The sequence below is a fragment of the Urocitellus parryii genome, chromosome 1, assembly GCF_045843805.1.
Source record: "Urocitellus parryii isolate mUroPar1 chromosome 1, mUroPar1.hap1, whole genome shotgun sequence".
NCBI lineage: Eukaryota > Metazoa > Chordata > Mammalia > Rodentia > Sciuridae > Urocitellus > Urocitellus parryii.
The window spans coordinates 259,754,365-259,769,894 of record NC_135531.1 but is presented as its reverse complement, the minus strand read 5'-3'; the positions used below and the strand labels follow the sequence as shown (position 1 = coordinate 259,769,894).

The following is a 15,530-nucleotide window of genomic DNA, read 5'->3' as shown; positions in this document are numbered from 1 at the left end:
TTTTGAGTATTATAATGTTTGTTGTAAACTTTTTCCAAATGAAAATATAATTAATTTAGATGGAAGCCAATATTTTCTGTTATGAAAGTGAACATAAATTAACTATATAGAAACAAAAGAAGAAAACAACACAATGAAAAACAAAGTATATAAATAAAAACCCTTCATTTCTTCTTTGAGGAACCCAGAAATTAGTTATTCTCACTATGATATTATTTATTTTCAAATTATATTATTCCTGATTAAGAATAAAATTTTAAAAGTAAAATAAGATGGTTTGTTCATGGACTCACTACCTTTGAAGCTCTTTTTATTATAATTGGAACTGAACCATTCTTATAGATCGAGAATAGGCTTTGACAAAGAACTTATATTTTGTTTCATGAAAAATCTCCCCAAACATCTATTAATCCTCCCTCCACATCTAGCATAGAACAATTTAGACAACACTTTGCTTGCCTTCCTATTTCAAATTAAAATTCAATTTTGATGAGATAACAATTGTCACATTTCTCATAATTTCACTTTTTTATCACAGTTTAAATTTGTCTATATCTCTTTGATTTTCTAGGGATCCTTACAATGCAATTGAAGCTATAGACCCAGAGAAACTGAATGTTTTTCGGACAGTCAGAGAGATAACAGGTACTTTGCAAAATGCAATTGCTGTATTATGAACTATGTGACTTTGGTGTTTTCTTAAAAACATTGCATAATATTAGCATAAGCAACTCATTTTCATCACAAATTCCAGTTTTTGAAATTCGTGTCATTTTTCAACAATGGGTGTTTTTACTTCTCAGCTTTTGTGCTTATTTCAAAAGTACATAGAATTACAAAAATAAATATCCTAGAAATTTTGTCATTATCTTTTGCAAGTGTCAAATGATCTATGATCTTTGAACCCATGGTTTTCTACATGGTTAGAACATGGGTTACATGTAGCATTCTTTTCTTTTCTTTCTTTCTTTCTTTATTTTATTTCTTTATTTATTTATTTTGGTAATAGGGTTACACCAGGGGTTCTTAACCACTGAGCCGCATCACTAGATCTCACTAAATTGTTTAGGGCCTGGCTAAAATTGCTAAGGCTGGCCTTAAACTTGTATCTTCCTGCCTCAGTCTCTTAAGTCACTCTTATTGCAGGCGTGCCCAGCATATGTACCACTCTTATTTATTGAGTACCTAAAATATTTAATACTAGTATAATAGTGTTATACAGCTCATAAATATGAAGCAGACATGGACTTACACCAGAATTTAAAATGTATTTTTTGAGGAATCTTCATACTTCTTTCCAGAGTGGTTGTACTAAAATACTAGCAATGGAACCACCATTTGACCCAGCTATTTCACCCCTCAGTATATATCAAAAGGATTTAAAATAAGCACACTACATTGATCCAGCCCCATCAATGTTTAGAGCAGCACAATTCACAATGGCTAAGCTATAGAGCCAACCTATCAGCAGATGCATGGATAGAGAAAATGTGTATATACACAATGGAGCATTGCCCAGCCATTAAGAAGAATGACTTTCTGACATTTGCCAGTAAGTGAATGGTTCTAGGTACTATCATGCTAAGTGAAATAAGCTAACCCCCAAAAAACAAAGGTGGAATGTTTTCACTGATATGTGGAAGCTAACCTAAAATAATGAGGACAGAGGGAATAAAAGTTCAGTAAATTAGACGAAGGGGAATGAAAGGAAGGGGGGATAGGAAAAGGAAAGACAGTGGAATGAATCTGACATAATTTTCCTATATACATATATGAGTGAATACATCACAGTGAATATCACCATTGTGTACTTCCATAAGAATGGGGTCCTAATTAGAATAAGATATATTCCATGCTTGTATAATTATATCAAAATGATTCTTCTGTCACATGTAACTAAAAAGAACCAATAAAAATTAAAATGAATAAAAGAATTTAAAATTTAAGAAGACAGGTTAAATATATACATAAATGGCTTAGAATGCAAGGTGGATACTGATGTCACAAGTATAGAGGTAAAGTGATAAATGATTTCATAGAAGTAGAAACCATATTTTTTCTTTAGTTAAGTATATTTTTTTTCATTTAAAAGAATAAAACAAACTGAGTCATTTATGTCTTAGCATATACCGTTTTGTGATCCTATATGGATGAGATACATAGATTTTTGGGGGGTCATAGTTTTGATATCAATTGCTTATAATTTAGTCCAGCGTGTGGGATACTCATGGGTTAAGGTACTCAATGTTAGAAGAATAAATATGTTGTAGAATCTTTCATAAACAGAAATGGACAGTTATTTTATTACCTCCCATAAACTATCAATACATTTTCATCATATTTTAATAATCAACATGACTACTAAGACAATGATATCCTGGTTTATTTTTACCATCCTATCACTTATAGGTTTCTTGAACATACAATCATGGCCCCCAAACATGACTGACTTCAGTGTTTTTTCCAACCTGGTGACCATTGGTGGAAGAGTACTGTATAGGTAGGTATATATATTTGGATTAACAATATATATTTGGATTAAGCTGAAAGTTGCCCAAATTTTAAGAGTAGTATCGTGTGTACATCAAGTCAAAACCATCAGGCTTATTGATTTACTGATTCTGGTAATATGATGATAAAAATAATAATAATAAAAATAATCCTAATGATGATATGAAGTATACAGAATGCATCATTAGATTTTCCAACTGACATCATCTAATGTAATATTAGTATTTTACAAATCTGTGATGCTTAATGTGGACTACAAAGTTAAACTTTCTTTTTGATTGTATATTATCTTATGATATAGTGAAGTTACTTGGTACTGTCTATTCTGTTGTACCAGAAGGCTGTATTGTCTCTGGTGCTGTCTTTTAAACTATGCCTCATAGGGCTGGTGTTTTGGGATTTGTCCACCACTCTACATGCAGCTCTGGTTAATAAATGGAGAGTAAAATTAAAATAGGTGGACTTTGTTATACAATTTTATCTCATCTTTTAAATTCACATGATAAAACTAAACGACAATCTTTACTAAGCCACTACTTATTTTTTAGTTTATCTCAGATTTCATCTGCATGAAGTTTTTATTCATGAATTAATACAAGTTTATTTACATCAAGATATTGTTATTTAATTTGTCTGCTTAAATCTGTGAAATGACTAAAGTCAATAATATAATGGATTATTTTATAATAATGTTTTATATATAGTACACTGCATTTTATTATTAAAAATCTACAATATCTGTGAAAAGTTTTTTAAAAATTAAAAGGGGAAAGGAGCTTAATGTAAAGGGGTAGTTGAGAGATGCAGTGTGCTCAAATGCATATACAAACAACTTTTACTATCCTTGAATAAAATATTATGAATCACTTAAGGCCTTGTGCTGATCTTGTAATAAAAACTCAAGGTGGGTATGAAGAAAACAAAAATTTTAAAGAGTGAATTATGATTCAGTTTTTATCATTTAACCCCATATGTTTCAATTATTAAAAACAATTCTAAATATTAACAGCAAGTTACATTTAAAATTGTTAGTGAAAAGGAAAATTTTATTGTCCAAAATGAAAAATAATGTTATAAGTTGAATGAAATATAGGAATTATTATTATTATTATTATTATTATTATTATTATTATTATTATTATTATTTGGTACTGGGGATTGAACCCAGGGGTGCTTAAGCGCTGAGCCACATAACTGGCCCTTTTTATTTTTTAGTTTAAGACATGTTCTCTTTAACTTGCTTAGGGTCTTGCTAAGTTGCTGAGTCTGGCTTTGAACTCACAATCCTCCTTTCTTGGCCTCCTGAGCTACTGGGATTACAGGTGTAAGCCCTGGTGCCTGGCTAGGACTCATGCTTTTTAGAGAATAAAAGCAAAAATAATTATAAAACTGTAGACTATGTTGAAATAATAACAGTTTTTTGAAATGATAATTGCTGTATTTAGTTGTTCTTTAACTTTTAGTGAAGTTTTCCCCACCTGTTCAAGCCTTCTGAATATTTTTCAAAAATTTATTTTTGTTTTACTCTTTAATTTTTAATATGCCCTAACATTATTTATGCATTCTTTAATGATGATTGTTTTGGTTTATAAGAAATTAATAAACCCAAAATCTGTAGTCATTTTCTGCAATATCTACCCTCTGAAATATATTACATAGTTATAGTAGAATCAGCATCTCTTTGGGTAGATAAGCAAGCATTGTACAAATAATTATTTAGTCTTACTACATTATTTTATTGTTGAGGAGTATGAAATCTAGGTGGAGGAGGAAAGACAGTGATCAAATACTTAAGTAGTAAATATAAAGATAGAGAGATATTGTCAAGATTCATAATTTTAAGAAATGGACATATTCTTTTTGGGAAACAAATTATTAACATTAGAACTGGCAGTATATAGCATGTAAAGATGAAAATTTTATTCTGAGCACAGGCATATTGATCAGTCTCTGTGATCCATTGATATTCTTTTTGGAGTAAGAAGTGATATCCTTATTTTACTTCAAGAGAGCAATTCATGGCCAGAACATATTTATCCTTGCTCCATTCCCTTTCTCCTTCTTAGTGGCCTCTCCTTGCTGATCCTCAAGCAACAAGGCATTACCTCTCTACAGTTCCAGTCTCTGAAGGAGATTAGTGCAGGAAACATCTATATAACCGACAATAGCAACCTGTGTTATTATCACACCATCAACTGGACAACCCTCTTCAGCACCATCAACCAAAGAATAGTGATCCGGGATAACAGAAAAGCTGAGAACTGTAGTAAGTATTTGATCCAGACACTTAAAACACAGAAACTTTAAAACTTTCCATTCTACATTGGACCAAACACTCCAAAATAATAGCAGGCAGGTCTGAATCATTCCCCTCTTATACCAACTCTGATAAAGGAGGGTAGCTATAATTACCATCATGGCATAAAATAATCAGAGAAAGTGATAATTTGCTACATATTGCATGTTTGCAAATCCTGCCTATCTTAGGAATCTTCCTGTGGAGATTTTGATTTGGTAGGTTCAAGTGGAACTTAGGCATTGCATTATTTAATAAGCATCTAGATGACTCCTTGAATTCCTTCACTTTGTGGAAATCCATCTTATTAAATTCTGTGTTTGCTGTTTGGTTGCAGTGAACTCGGAAAACAGAATAACACAGTTTTGTTATATGGGTGTGGGGGGAAAATGAAGATGTGTTCTTCTGTACTATGAAAAATATAGGGTTGGAGAGGAATTTTCCTTCTTCAAATGTATTTGTATAGGTATATCATTATTTCCCTTTTCATCTGTTTTAATACTACTGATCCTCTTTATCACTTTGTTGTTACAGCAAAGGAAATAATGTTTTCATGGGCATAGGACTATGCCATTCCTTATATGAGACATTGAGACTCCAGTGATTAATACATAACTCCTCTCTATTTTTCTACTGAGCACTATTCCTTTCTACATCCTGGGAGTGCCACTAGTATTCATAGTGCCCTAGTATTCATGTATGACTTATTTATGGTAGATACCAATTATGAAGTTTCAGAAATCTAATGATTCATTTGCAAATGCATATTCTCTGGTGGGCATTAAATGTCCATTCATTTTAAAAGGTAGATTCCCAGAGAAAAGTTTTACTCTTAGGCTATTATGTTACTTCTTTTATCTCACTGTAAGAACAATCAACAGGGTATAAATTAATAATGTTCAAGTTTGTGTGTGTGTGTGTGTGTGTGTGTGTGTGTGGTGTGTATGTGTGTGAGTGTGTGTGTGTTTGTGTGTGTCTTATGTATGTGTAACAAATAGTAGAGGATTTTTGAAAAAAAATTAAACTCTTAAAGAGCCAACATGATTTAATTTTATGGAGTTAAGTAGCCTGTGAATTGATTAACTTATTAACACCCCATCTTGTACCACAAATGGTTTAAGGCATCTCAGACTAGCAATTTTCAAAGAATATAATTCATGAGTAACTTACATATTCTACGATCTTGATCTTGATCATGGTCTTTATCTTTAGCTGTTTATGTTTCTTAAGAGGATTTTCTGGAGAAAGGTGATCTATTGCAGAATGAAGTTCCTGCTTTAAGTGAACTTAAGTTTTTACATGTTCTTCTTTTCAACATAGAATCAAAAAATAGAAGTTCTACTTATATATCAAAATATGCAGTTTAATGTTAAATGAAATTCATCTTTTATTTGTTCTGGAATTTTTCCCATTTTTATACAATGGTGATTCCTGACACACAGTGTGCTTTACCCTTTTGCTAATACTTAAGATTCTTGCCCCATACTTCTCTATGTATGAGTGCATACACACCCCAGACAAAGAGATGATTCATGATGCTAAAATAATCTTGAACACTGCTTTATGAATATTTCCCTAGTAAGGATTATACAGTCTTTTTGCTTTATTTAAAAAAAAAAAAAAAGAGTACCACTACTTTTCAAAGATAGGAAGGTAACTCTGAAGACAAAAAAAAAAATCATCTTAAAGGTCCTTTTTGGTATAACCTACTTGCAAACCTTACAAATATTCACATTTTTAAATCTTTTTTATAATACACCAAAACAAAAGAAAATGGGAAGAAGAAAATACAATTATAAATTAACTGTAGAAAAGCAAAATGGGAAAAGGGAGTTTCTAAAAAATTATATAATATTGTTCCATACCTCTTTAAGACTTGTAAATTTTCCAAACAATCAAAAGAGTGAATAGTAATAATAGTCAGTATGGCTAACTAAATATCTTTCATGGTCTTGAGCTTTTGGTGTCATGCCTCTTGGACTCAGTTTAGCAAATTCTTCAGATCAGGAATCTAGTTTTAATTTCTGTATATTCAGATTTCACTTTGCAGTTTGGGGAAGAAATGAAGCAGTTAGGGGAAGCAGTTTTGTGGTGCTATAGTATAAAATCAAGCGTATCATTTTTCATTTTTAACATCTTAGAATAAATATATTTGGCATGAAATCCATTTATCAAAATTTGGACTTCTGTCTCACAGCACATTGGATCCATGAGAATTCCCCATGCCTATATTTTCAGAAACATATTTACCCTGTGAACATGACCTCAGAGATGATGCTCCTTATGTTTACAGTGAGCCTGTAAGTGGTTCCCACATATAAGAACCTTCTTATTATCCACAGTATTATGTGCAAATGGGAAGGCCTAAATATTTGCTTCCTTTTACATGCATTGTTAAATATTGCATTTTAGTTCATTTTTTCTTTGTATTTGTAAAAACACAAGTATACATGAGCATACACATATATTCACTACCACAGATAAGTGTACACACATGGACTACATTTCCATATATGCACATGTGACATACATAATCACATATAGAGTCCAAACATATGTATGCACAGACCCACATACGCCTGCACTCCACCCCATTCCCGACAAAATACTCCAATCTAAATTTGGGTGCTGTTTTTCTAACCTAAAAGGCACTCCTCATTTATAACAGTAGCATCTGAAATTCAACATGATTTAAGATGGTAATGACAATAAAAGCTTCACCTCTTTTACAAAGGGTGACAGTGGTTTCAATAAGCTTATTCTTTCAAGTCAAAAATTTCAAAGCAGGCTTTATGGCTTGAAGAGATTGAAATGGAGAGAAACCCAGGACATGAAAAGCTGGAACATTTTCTTTCTCCTTCACTTATGAGATTCTGGTACTAACAAAATGATGCTAGCTAAAAGAAGTTTTAGAGGAGGTTTATACAAGTATTTTGAAGTTTCTTTAAAGAGTTAAGCACAAAATTTTAAAACCAAAAAATAAACAGTGTAAAGATACATGTTATATCAACTTTTCAAAACCAGATTACATTTGAACCTATGAATATCATGCCTTAAACTTATTTGTAATGTAGAGTTAAACTCAATATAAATAAGAAAAAAATTAAATTCATTATTGACTTTTCAAAATAGAAGTATCTTTATTTTTTCCTTTGATAATATAGCACCTTCCTCATTGTTGGAAAACAAAACAATGAAAACATCTAAAAGGAATGCATTTATTTTGGTGCATAAGTATGTAACATACATAGCTATCAATAATGAAATGTATATTTTCATGTGAAAATGAGATCATACCATATACACTTAAATACTATTCAGTTATATATGTATGTTTTAATACATTATAAGCCTCTTCCATGTCAGTGCATAGAACTCTTCTTTATTCTTTTAAAAAGCAATGTATAAAAATATTTATTGAGTCACTGTCATATTAATATAACTTATTTCCATTTTTCATATTATTATTCCTGCTTTAATGTGTATCCTAGTTCATAAAACCTTATACAGTGTGCAATTCTTTCCTGAGGCTAAAATCTTAGCAGTGGAATTTCTGTGTAAATAAAGCTACATAAAGTTTTCTTATATATTGCTGTATCATCTTTCAAAACTATTGGATCAGTTCATAGTTGTCCCAAACACTATAGAATAGGAGTATTTTCTACCACTTTTTATAAAATTGGATGTTTATGGTTTTATATTTCAGTGAGCTTAAAAAGGAAAACAAGTTCTTTTAAATTTACATGTTTTAGGTTAAGACTGAGCCTCTTTTTATATGTTGATCAATCATTTACATTTTTCCTCTTATATTTTATACACTTTATCCATGAACTTTATCTATTATCAGTTTTGGAGTTTCCTGTTTCCTTCTCTATTTGAAAAGCTCTTCACAAATTGAACACATTAACATTTTGTTCCTTTTAACTGTTGTGAATAACTTTCTGTCTTACAGGTAATTTTTAACTTTTTTCTTTTGATACATATTTTTTGGTTTTTATCTTGATGTATTCTTATTTTTTCTTCTAGTACATTAAAAACTATATTGAAAATTTAATACATATGAAAATTTTGCTATGGCATATTTTTAAGAACTTCCTATTGATTATATTATTGAGCCAACAGAATTTATTGAAGAACATATCTAGTCTCACTGATTTTAGTTGTCTGCAATGTTTCTGCTAAATAAAGAGCCAGAAAAGATGTCAGATTCTAATTCTCAATCTATTCAGATCAATTAATTTAATTGTCATAACCACTCTGTAAATGATAATTACCTCTATTTTGCAAGTGAATATACAGAAGTCAAGAAAGTTTAATAATATTTTCAATGTGTAGAGCTATGAAAGAACATATCCAGGGATTGAACCCAATGTCCATCTGATTTCAAAGACTAAGCTCTTCATTTCACTATGATTTTTCTCTCAATAAAGAAAAAGCAATTGATTTTATAAGAAAATCTGCTGATTTACTATTATACCCTATATAATAAAATATTCAGCACCACACTTACCTTATCCCATTTTGGTGGTAAGACAATAAAAAACCTGAGGGTGGATATTTTATAAAGTGAAGAGGTTTATTTAATTCATAGTTTTGGAGTTTGAGAGGCCAAAATTGGGTGTTCCTGTATGGTCTCCCTCTGCCTAGAGCCTTCTGGCTATGTCACAACATGGCCAATGGCGTAACATGGTGAGAGCATGTTGGAGATGGTTTACATGGCCTGAGAGGAAGTGAGGGGCAAGGAGGGGCCAGGCTTGTTCTTTTGTAAAACCTACTCTTGAGGGAATTCATTTACTCATGGGAGATCCAAGGGGAGACCAGCATTAATGGCTTCATGAAGGCAGTCATGCCTCAATACCTCCCAGTAGGCTCCACCTCTTAAAGGTCCCTACTCCTTTCTATACCAATGCATTGAGAGCTTAGCCTCCATGTGAGTTATAGTGAGATGAACCACACTCAAACCACAGCAACACTCTACAGCCCAAAGGCAATGGTTTTAATCTCAGCAAAATTCTTTAATATTCTGCTTTTTGTAATTCATTTAAAAATATCTCTATCTTAATTTTTTTATTTGTAAAATAGAGTCTATTTACCTTCTGAATGTCTATCTCAAAGTAAATTATATATATATATATATATGCTAGCTGTTATTATTATACAATTATTTTATTTTCATATTAAAATAAATCATATACTGTACACTCACATATATACACATTATGTGGCACAAAGTTACAATATTTTTTTTTTTACTTAATGGAAACAGTGCCTTATAAAAGAGAATGAGAAAGGAAAAAGAAATATCAAGAGCTTTTTTTTCTTTTTTTGGGGGGGAGTAGAAGAAAATCCACCTTCTTAAAGTAGCAAAATATAAAATTGTGAGAAACCTATCATCCACTGGTAGACATGAAGTAATAAGTGTAGTTATGAATAAGAGACTAGAAATTTAAAAATCATCTCTTGAGATGACAAGTGAATGTCTATACTTGAGAATCCCTTGGAGCACATTATTTTCCTTTTTTACTAATTAAAATATTTTAAATTGACTTTATGATAAGGACAGAGTTGGTACTTTTAGAAAATCCAAAAACATTTTTTTACATGAATAATTCAGAAAAATGTGACAGTCACCATCACTTCTGTATGCTGCAGAAAATGAAATTTGATGTTAAGATCTACCTTAAGAATCTATAGCAAAGGCAGAAGATTTCTTTCTTATGGCCATCCCATATCATCCCATACTACCTTGGGTAAATGTTCATTACAAATTAGTTGCTGCCTGCAAGGTTAGAAGAATCATCCTTTATACTTGAGAGCCCATCTTTGCTGGGAAGGAAATTGACGAATTCTGCCTTTTGTTAAACCATACCTTAGTATGAACTATAATGTACATAACTTAGAACATAGTGAAGTCTATATTCTTCTAAGTAATCATAAGATAGGAAATCTTAATTACGCTTTCAAGATTTTCTTTTTAAATTACCAAAGTAATGCATGAATATACTGTTCTGTGTGAAAGAAAGAATTCAAATAAGATTTTCTTATTGTATTTGAAACAGCACAATGTCTAATTACTAACATGCTATGGAATGTTCTCTATGTTCTTATCCAAAGGGTAATAAGCAGTTACTGTTGCAGAATAGTTTCCGAAATGATACCCCTTCTATTTTGCAATGGAGAAATTCTGAAGGCATGGAGGATCTCTCAAAAATAAAAGCCAGAATTACTGCAGGCTTTGATTTTTTTTTTTTTTTTTTACCACAAATGGCAATATATAAACCCAACTTACCTCTAGATTGGTGGTTGTAATACTTGATAGTTACAATTTTTCATTATTAAAAACTGCAGAAGTCTAAACTCCAGTTTCCAGAGGTTTCTATTTCGACAGTATTTGTAGATTATATTGTGCCTCTAAAAAGCATATGCTAAAGTCTTAACCCATGATGGCTTAAATGTGAAGTTATTTGAAGAAGTAATTAAATTATGTTAAAATGAAGGCCCTTAGATAAGAAGAGACATCAAGATAGAGAGCAAATACTATGTGAAAATGGTACCAACCCCATGGGGGAGACAGTCATGCCATGACAGAGCCAGAGACTGGAGGGAAGCAGCTGAAACCTGGGGACTCCGGGGATGACAGCATTCTCCAGAAGCTAGGAGGGAGCAGGGAACCCTTCGATCCCTGGCTACCCAACAAGAAACCTACCTGCCGAAACCTTGATTTTGTACTTTTGGTCTCCAAAGCTGTGAGAAAATAAAATTCTATTGTGTGAAGCCACCTAGTTTTTAGCTCTCTGTTAACCAACTCTTCAAAACTCACAAGGACAGAACGATGTGGGAACCCAGATTCTGCATTTTTAATATGCATCAGATCATCCCAAGGCAGGTATCTTTAGGGAATCCTCTGGAAACTAGTCTGTCACTTCCCTTATTATCCTCCCAATCATGCTATAGTCAGCAACATATTTAAAACCTGTGGTCCTGGCACTTCATTTCTTCCTACGAGGGGGTTTCTTCCCTCCTAAAGGATTCATTGAGGCAGATTCACAGGCGAGTAGCTGAAAAGCGCATACTTCAGAAATTTCAAAGCTTAAGAATGGACTTTATACAGAGTCCTATAAATACTGTTCTTTTTTTCATTGCTAACAATAATCCACTCAATAAAATAAAGAGAATATTTAATGATAGTTTAACATATTAATTGAGTAATTGTAGTATAGTATATATTCTACTATTAAATTTTATTTACTTTAGAGTTGTAGTAAAATACTGCAGATTTATTTTACATTTTTGTAGTTAGTGTTGCTGCTGAGAGGTATTTTTAAATGTGCTTAGTATTTAAAGCAAATATTCAAGGGCTGTAAAAAAAAGAATATATATATTCTTTTTTTTACAACCCTTGGGGGAAATATATATATATATATATAAATATATATATATATATATATATATATATATATATATATATACACATACATCCATACATATTTAGAATGTGGCATTAGGTGACATCCTAAAGTGATATATGTATATCACTTTTAGGATTTCCTACCCAGGTCCCATGCCAGTCATAGACAGATTTCCATAGCTTAAGAGTGGGGGTGCTATGGGTAATGTCTGCTTATCCTATGAATGGTGAATGGTTGTTTTGGTACTTATTCCTCCATGCCTACCTCCCTAATTTCTTTATAGATTTACCTCACTGAATGTTTCACAGATGTGTAATGTCATGTCAAGATACATACTGTCCTTCTTCTTTAAATATCTTACCTAACCCTCTCAGCTTACTTCAACACTATGAAGTGCTCATAAAAGGCTAACAATGCTCCCCTTCCCATCCCCTTCAGAATGGCCACATCTTGATTCACAAAACCTGTGAATGTCACCTTATAAGGCACAAGGGACCCAGTTGTAGAATTTAAGCTGGGAACATTATCCTGGGTTATTGGATGAGCCACAAATGTAATCACGTATGTACTTATAAAAGGGAGATTTGACTACAGTAAAGGAAAAGGTGACGGAAACCGGCTGAAGTGAAGTAGCTACAAGCCAAGGGTTGCCAAGAAGGCCTCTGAAAGCTAGAAGAGGCAAAAAGAGACCCTCTCCAGAGCCTCCAGAAGGCATCAGTCCTGCTGTTACCTTCATTTTAGCCCCTATAAGACTCATGTTGAGCTTTTGACATCCAAACTGAGAGACTCCATTTATATATTTTTAAGAATTACATTTGTGGACTTGACTTCAGCAGCAATAGGAAACGATTTCACTGTCACTACTCAAATCATTTTAGGCAAAAACAACTCAGAAGTCCAAGAAATCTCTTTCGGGTTTGATTGGACCCAGAAGTTCAAACACCACCACCACCAGGACTGCATCCTGCCATTACTTGATCCTGGTTTCCTTGAGGACAGACTGTTGTTCTTTATGAGAGAATATGGCTGGTCTTACAAGGGATAGCAAAAACATCCTTAAAGAATAGGAGTACAGATTTAAAGATTTAAAAAATCTCTGTCTTCTCTCTCTCAGCATCTGTATTGTGGGGGAAAACAAAACAAAACAAAACAAAAAACTCCAATTGGTTCTGCTTATCTCCAGCATTACTATTACCTCCTTGCCACCAACTGTTCAAGAATGTTTTCACATCAATCACGTAAAGTATTTGGAGTAAGATTTTAAAAATACAAACTAGATCCTTACCTCTCTGGCTCAAAATCTTTCAACTGTTTTAAGCAGCTTTTCAGACAAGGCACAAAATCCTGAAAGTGGCCATTAGGTCTTACATAACTGGCCCCTGCCATACCACTGGCTGTATTCAGACTGTTTTCTCACATTGCCCATTTCCAGCTTCTTTGAAAACACTGATTTCATTCCTTCCTCCGAATCTCTTGAGCAGAGTTGTCATTTCTAATTTCTCCCATCCCCCTTTGCTTTGATGTTTCCTGTTATCTTTCTCATCTTGGCTTAAATGTTCTTCTTCCTGGGGGATGTCACCTAATGCCACATTCTAACTAGGTGGGGGCAACTGCGGTGTTCTCTTTGCACTCTGTACAACTTTGTCATGTAATCTATCAAAATTATAATTACGTATGTATATAATTATTGGGCTATTATGTCTCCCTAACTAGCTGTAAGTTCAGTCAGATGAGAGAATGCATTTTATTTCATGTTTCTATTATATCCCCAGCTCTAGGCAATGTCTAAAATGAAGTAAGTAGTTTCTCAGCAAATTTTTTAAAAGTAAGCACATGAACATCTTCACATTATTCCAAATTTTCTTGAATATATTTATGGAGAGCTAACAATGTGTCAGACACTGAATGAAATACCACACTACTATTAATATAATATTATGCCTAACATTATCACATTTTTCAAATGTAGATGTGATTATTCACTTTACAGAGGAGTAACATGTAAATAATTGCTCAAAGCTACTTGGCTCATGCAGCCAAGGGGACTTGAACTTCTGTCTCTCTGATCACGAAGCCTCAATTTTTACTATGTTAAACCACATTATTCAGCCTTTAAAAAAAAGAGAGATTAATGATACATGTCCAAATACATTCTAAGTAAAATCCATGTCTCCATGTATAATCAAAAATGTGAAAAATATGGATGGATTTGCTATACAATAAAAGGAAGATATTTTTCTGCCCTTGTGCCTGTAGACAGGTGCTCCATTTCAATATTTTTGAGCTAATCCATTTACTTTCACACATACAGCATGGTAAAAAAAAAATCCATTATTTTTAGCTTGTCTCCATTTTAATGGAAGTAGGTTCAATATTCTCTCTAAAGGTCGAAATACTAAGCACATTATTATCTCTCCACATTTTTAACAGGCAGGTACAATTCAGATGAGATAAAGAAAAATCTATTTCATAGCTTCGGAGGAAACACAGAGGACGTTAAAGGTTCCTCAAAACCCACACTGCTAAAGTTTCTTTAGAGAGGTTTATAATGTCCCTCTGAACTGCAAACCAGTCGTTGATAGGACTCCTACTCCTTCACACAGGAAGATCATTCAGGGAGGTCGGAGGGCTGCTGAATTCCTGGTGCTGATTGAAAACATCTCTTAAGAAGTTCACAGAAGTAGCTTCCCTGGGCTTTTGTTCTATGCTTTGTGGGAACAACATCTTTGGCTTTACTGGAGAGAGAATAATCCACAAGTCCTTTGTTCCATCATCCAGTGGTTTGCAAAGAAGGAGTAGAATGTCGTTATTGTGAACCCCTGTTTATTATTCATTTCCTTCAGTAGGTAGGTTGCCTTGATGCCAAAGTCCTCTGGTGTTGGGCACATGAATACAGATGTAAGGAGGCAACCAACAACAGAAAATGAGGCTGAATCCTGGGCTAAAACATTCCTGTCCAATTAACATTACAGTTTATATCAGGAAATCCAAGAAATTCTACCCTTCTATATCTAGCAATGTCCTATCACCCTTGAGAGAGAGAGAAGCAAAGGCTAAAAATGAGAGGTTGGCTAACCTGAAGAAAAGTACTATGAATTAGTAAAATAAAATAAAGGACTTTAAAAAACTGTGATGGATTGTCATACACCAGCAGTGACTGGGAGGTATGGCGTTACTGTCAACTTTCTCAAGAAAAAAAACAACAAGAATATTGTTGAGGTTCTCCGAATTTGACACTTGAAGAATTTAAAGCATTCATTATATTTTCTAGAAAGACATAAATGTGATGAATACAAAGAATGAGAATTTCGTGA

At 32.8% G+C, this 15,530-nt stretch overlaps 1 protein-coding gene across 1 annotated transcript in view; it reads left to right on the top strand.

The window, feature by feature from the left end:
- Positions 1 to 15,530, top strand: part of Erbb4 (erb-b2 receptor tyrosine kinase 4) — a 1,044,475-nt gene that overhangs the window by 755,092 nt on the left and 273,853 nt on the right. Inside the window, exons 10-12 of the mRNA XM_077799365.1 lie at positions 572 to 645; positions 2,410 to 2,500; positions 4,578 to 4,777. Of these exons, the coding sequence (XP_077655491.1) occupies positions 572 to 645; positions 2,410 to 2,500; positions 4,578 to 4,777 (365 nt within the window). The remainder of the gene's footprint in view (positions 1 to 571; positions 646 to 2,409; positions 2,501 to 4,577; positions 4,778 to 15,530) is intronic.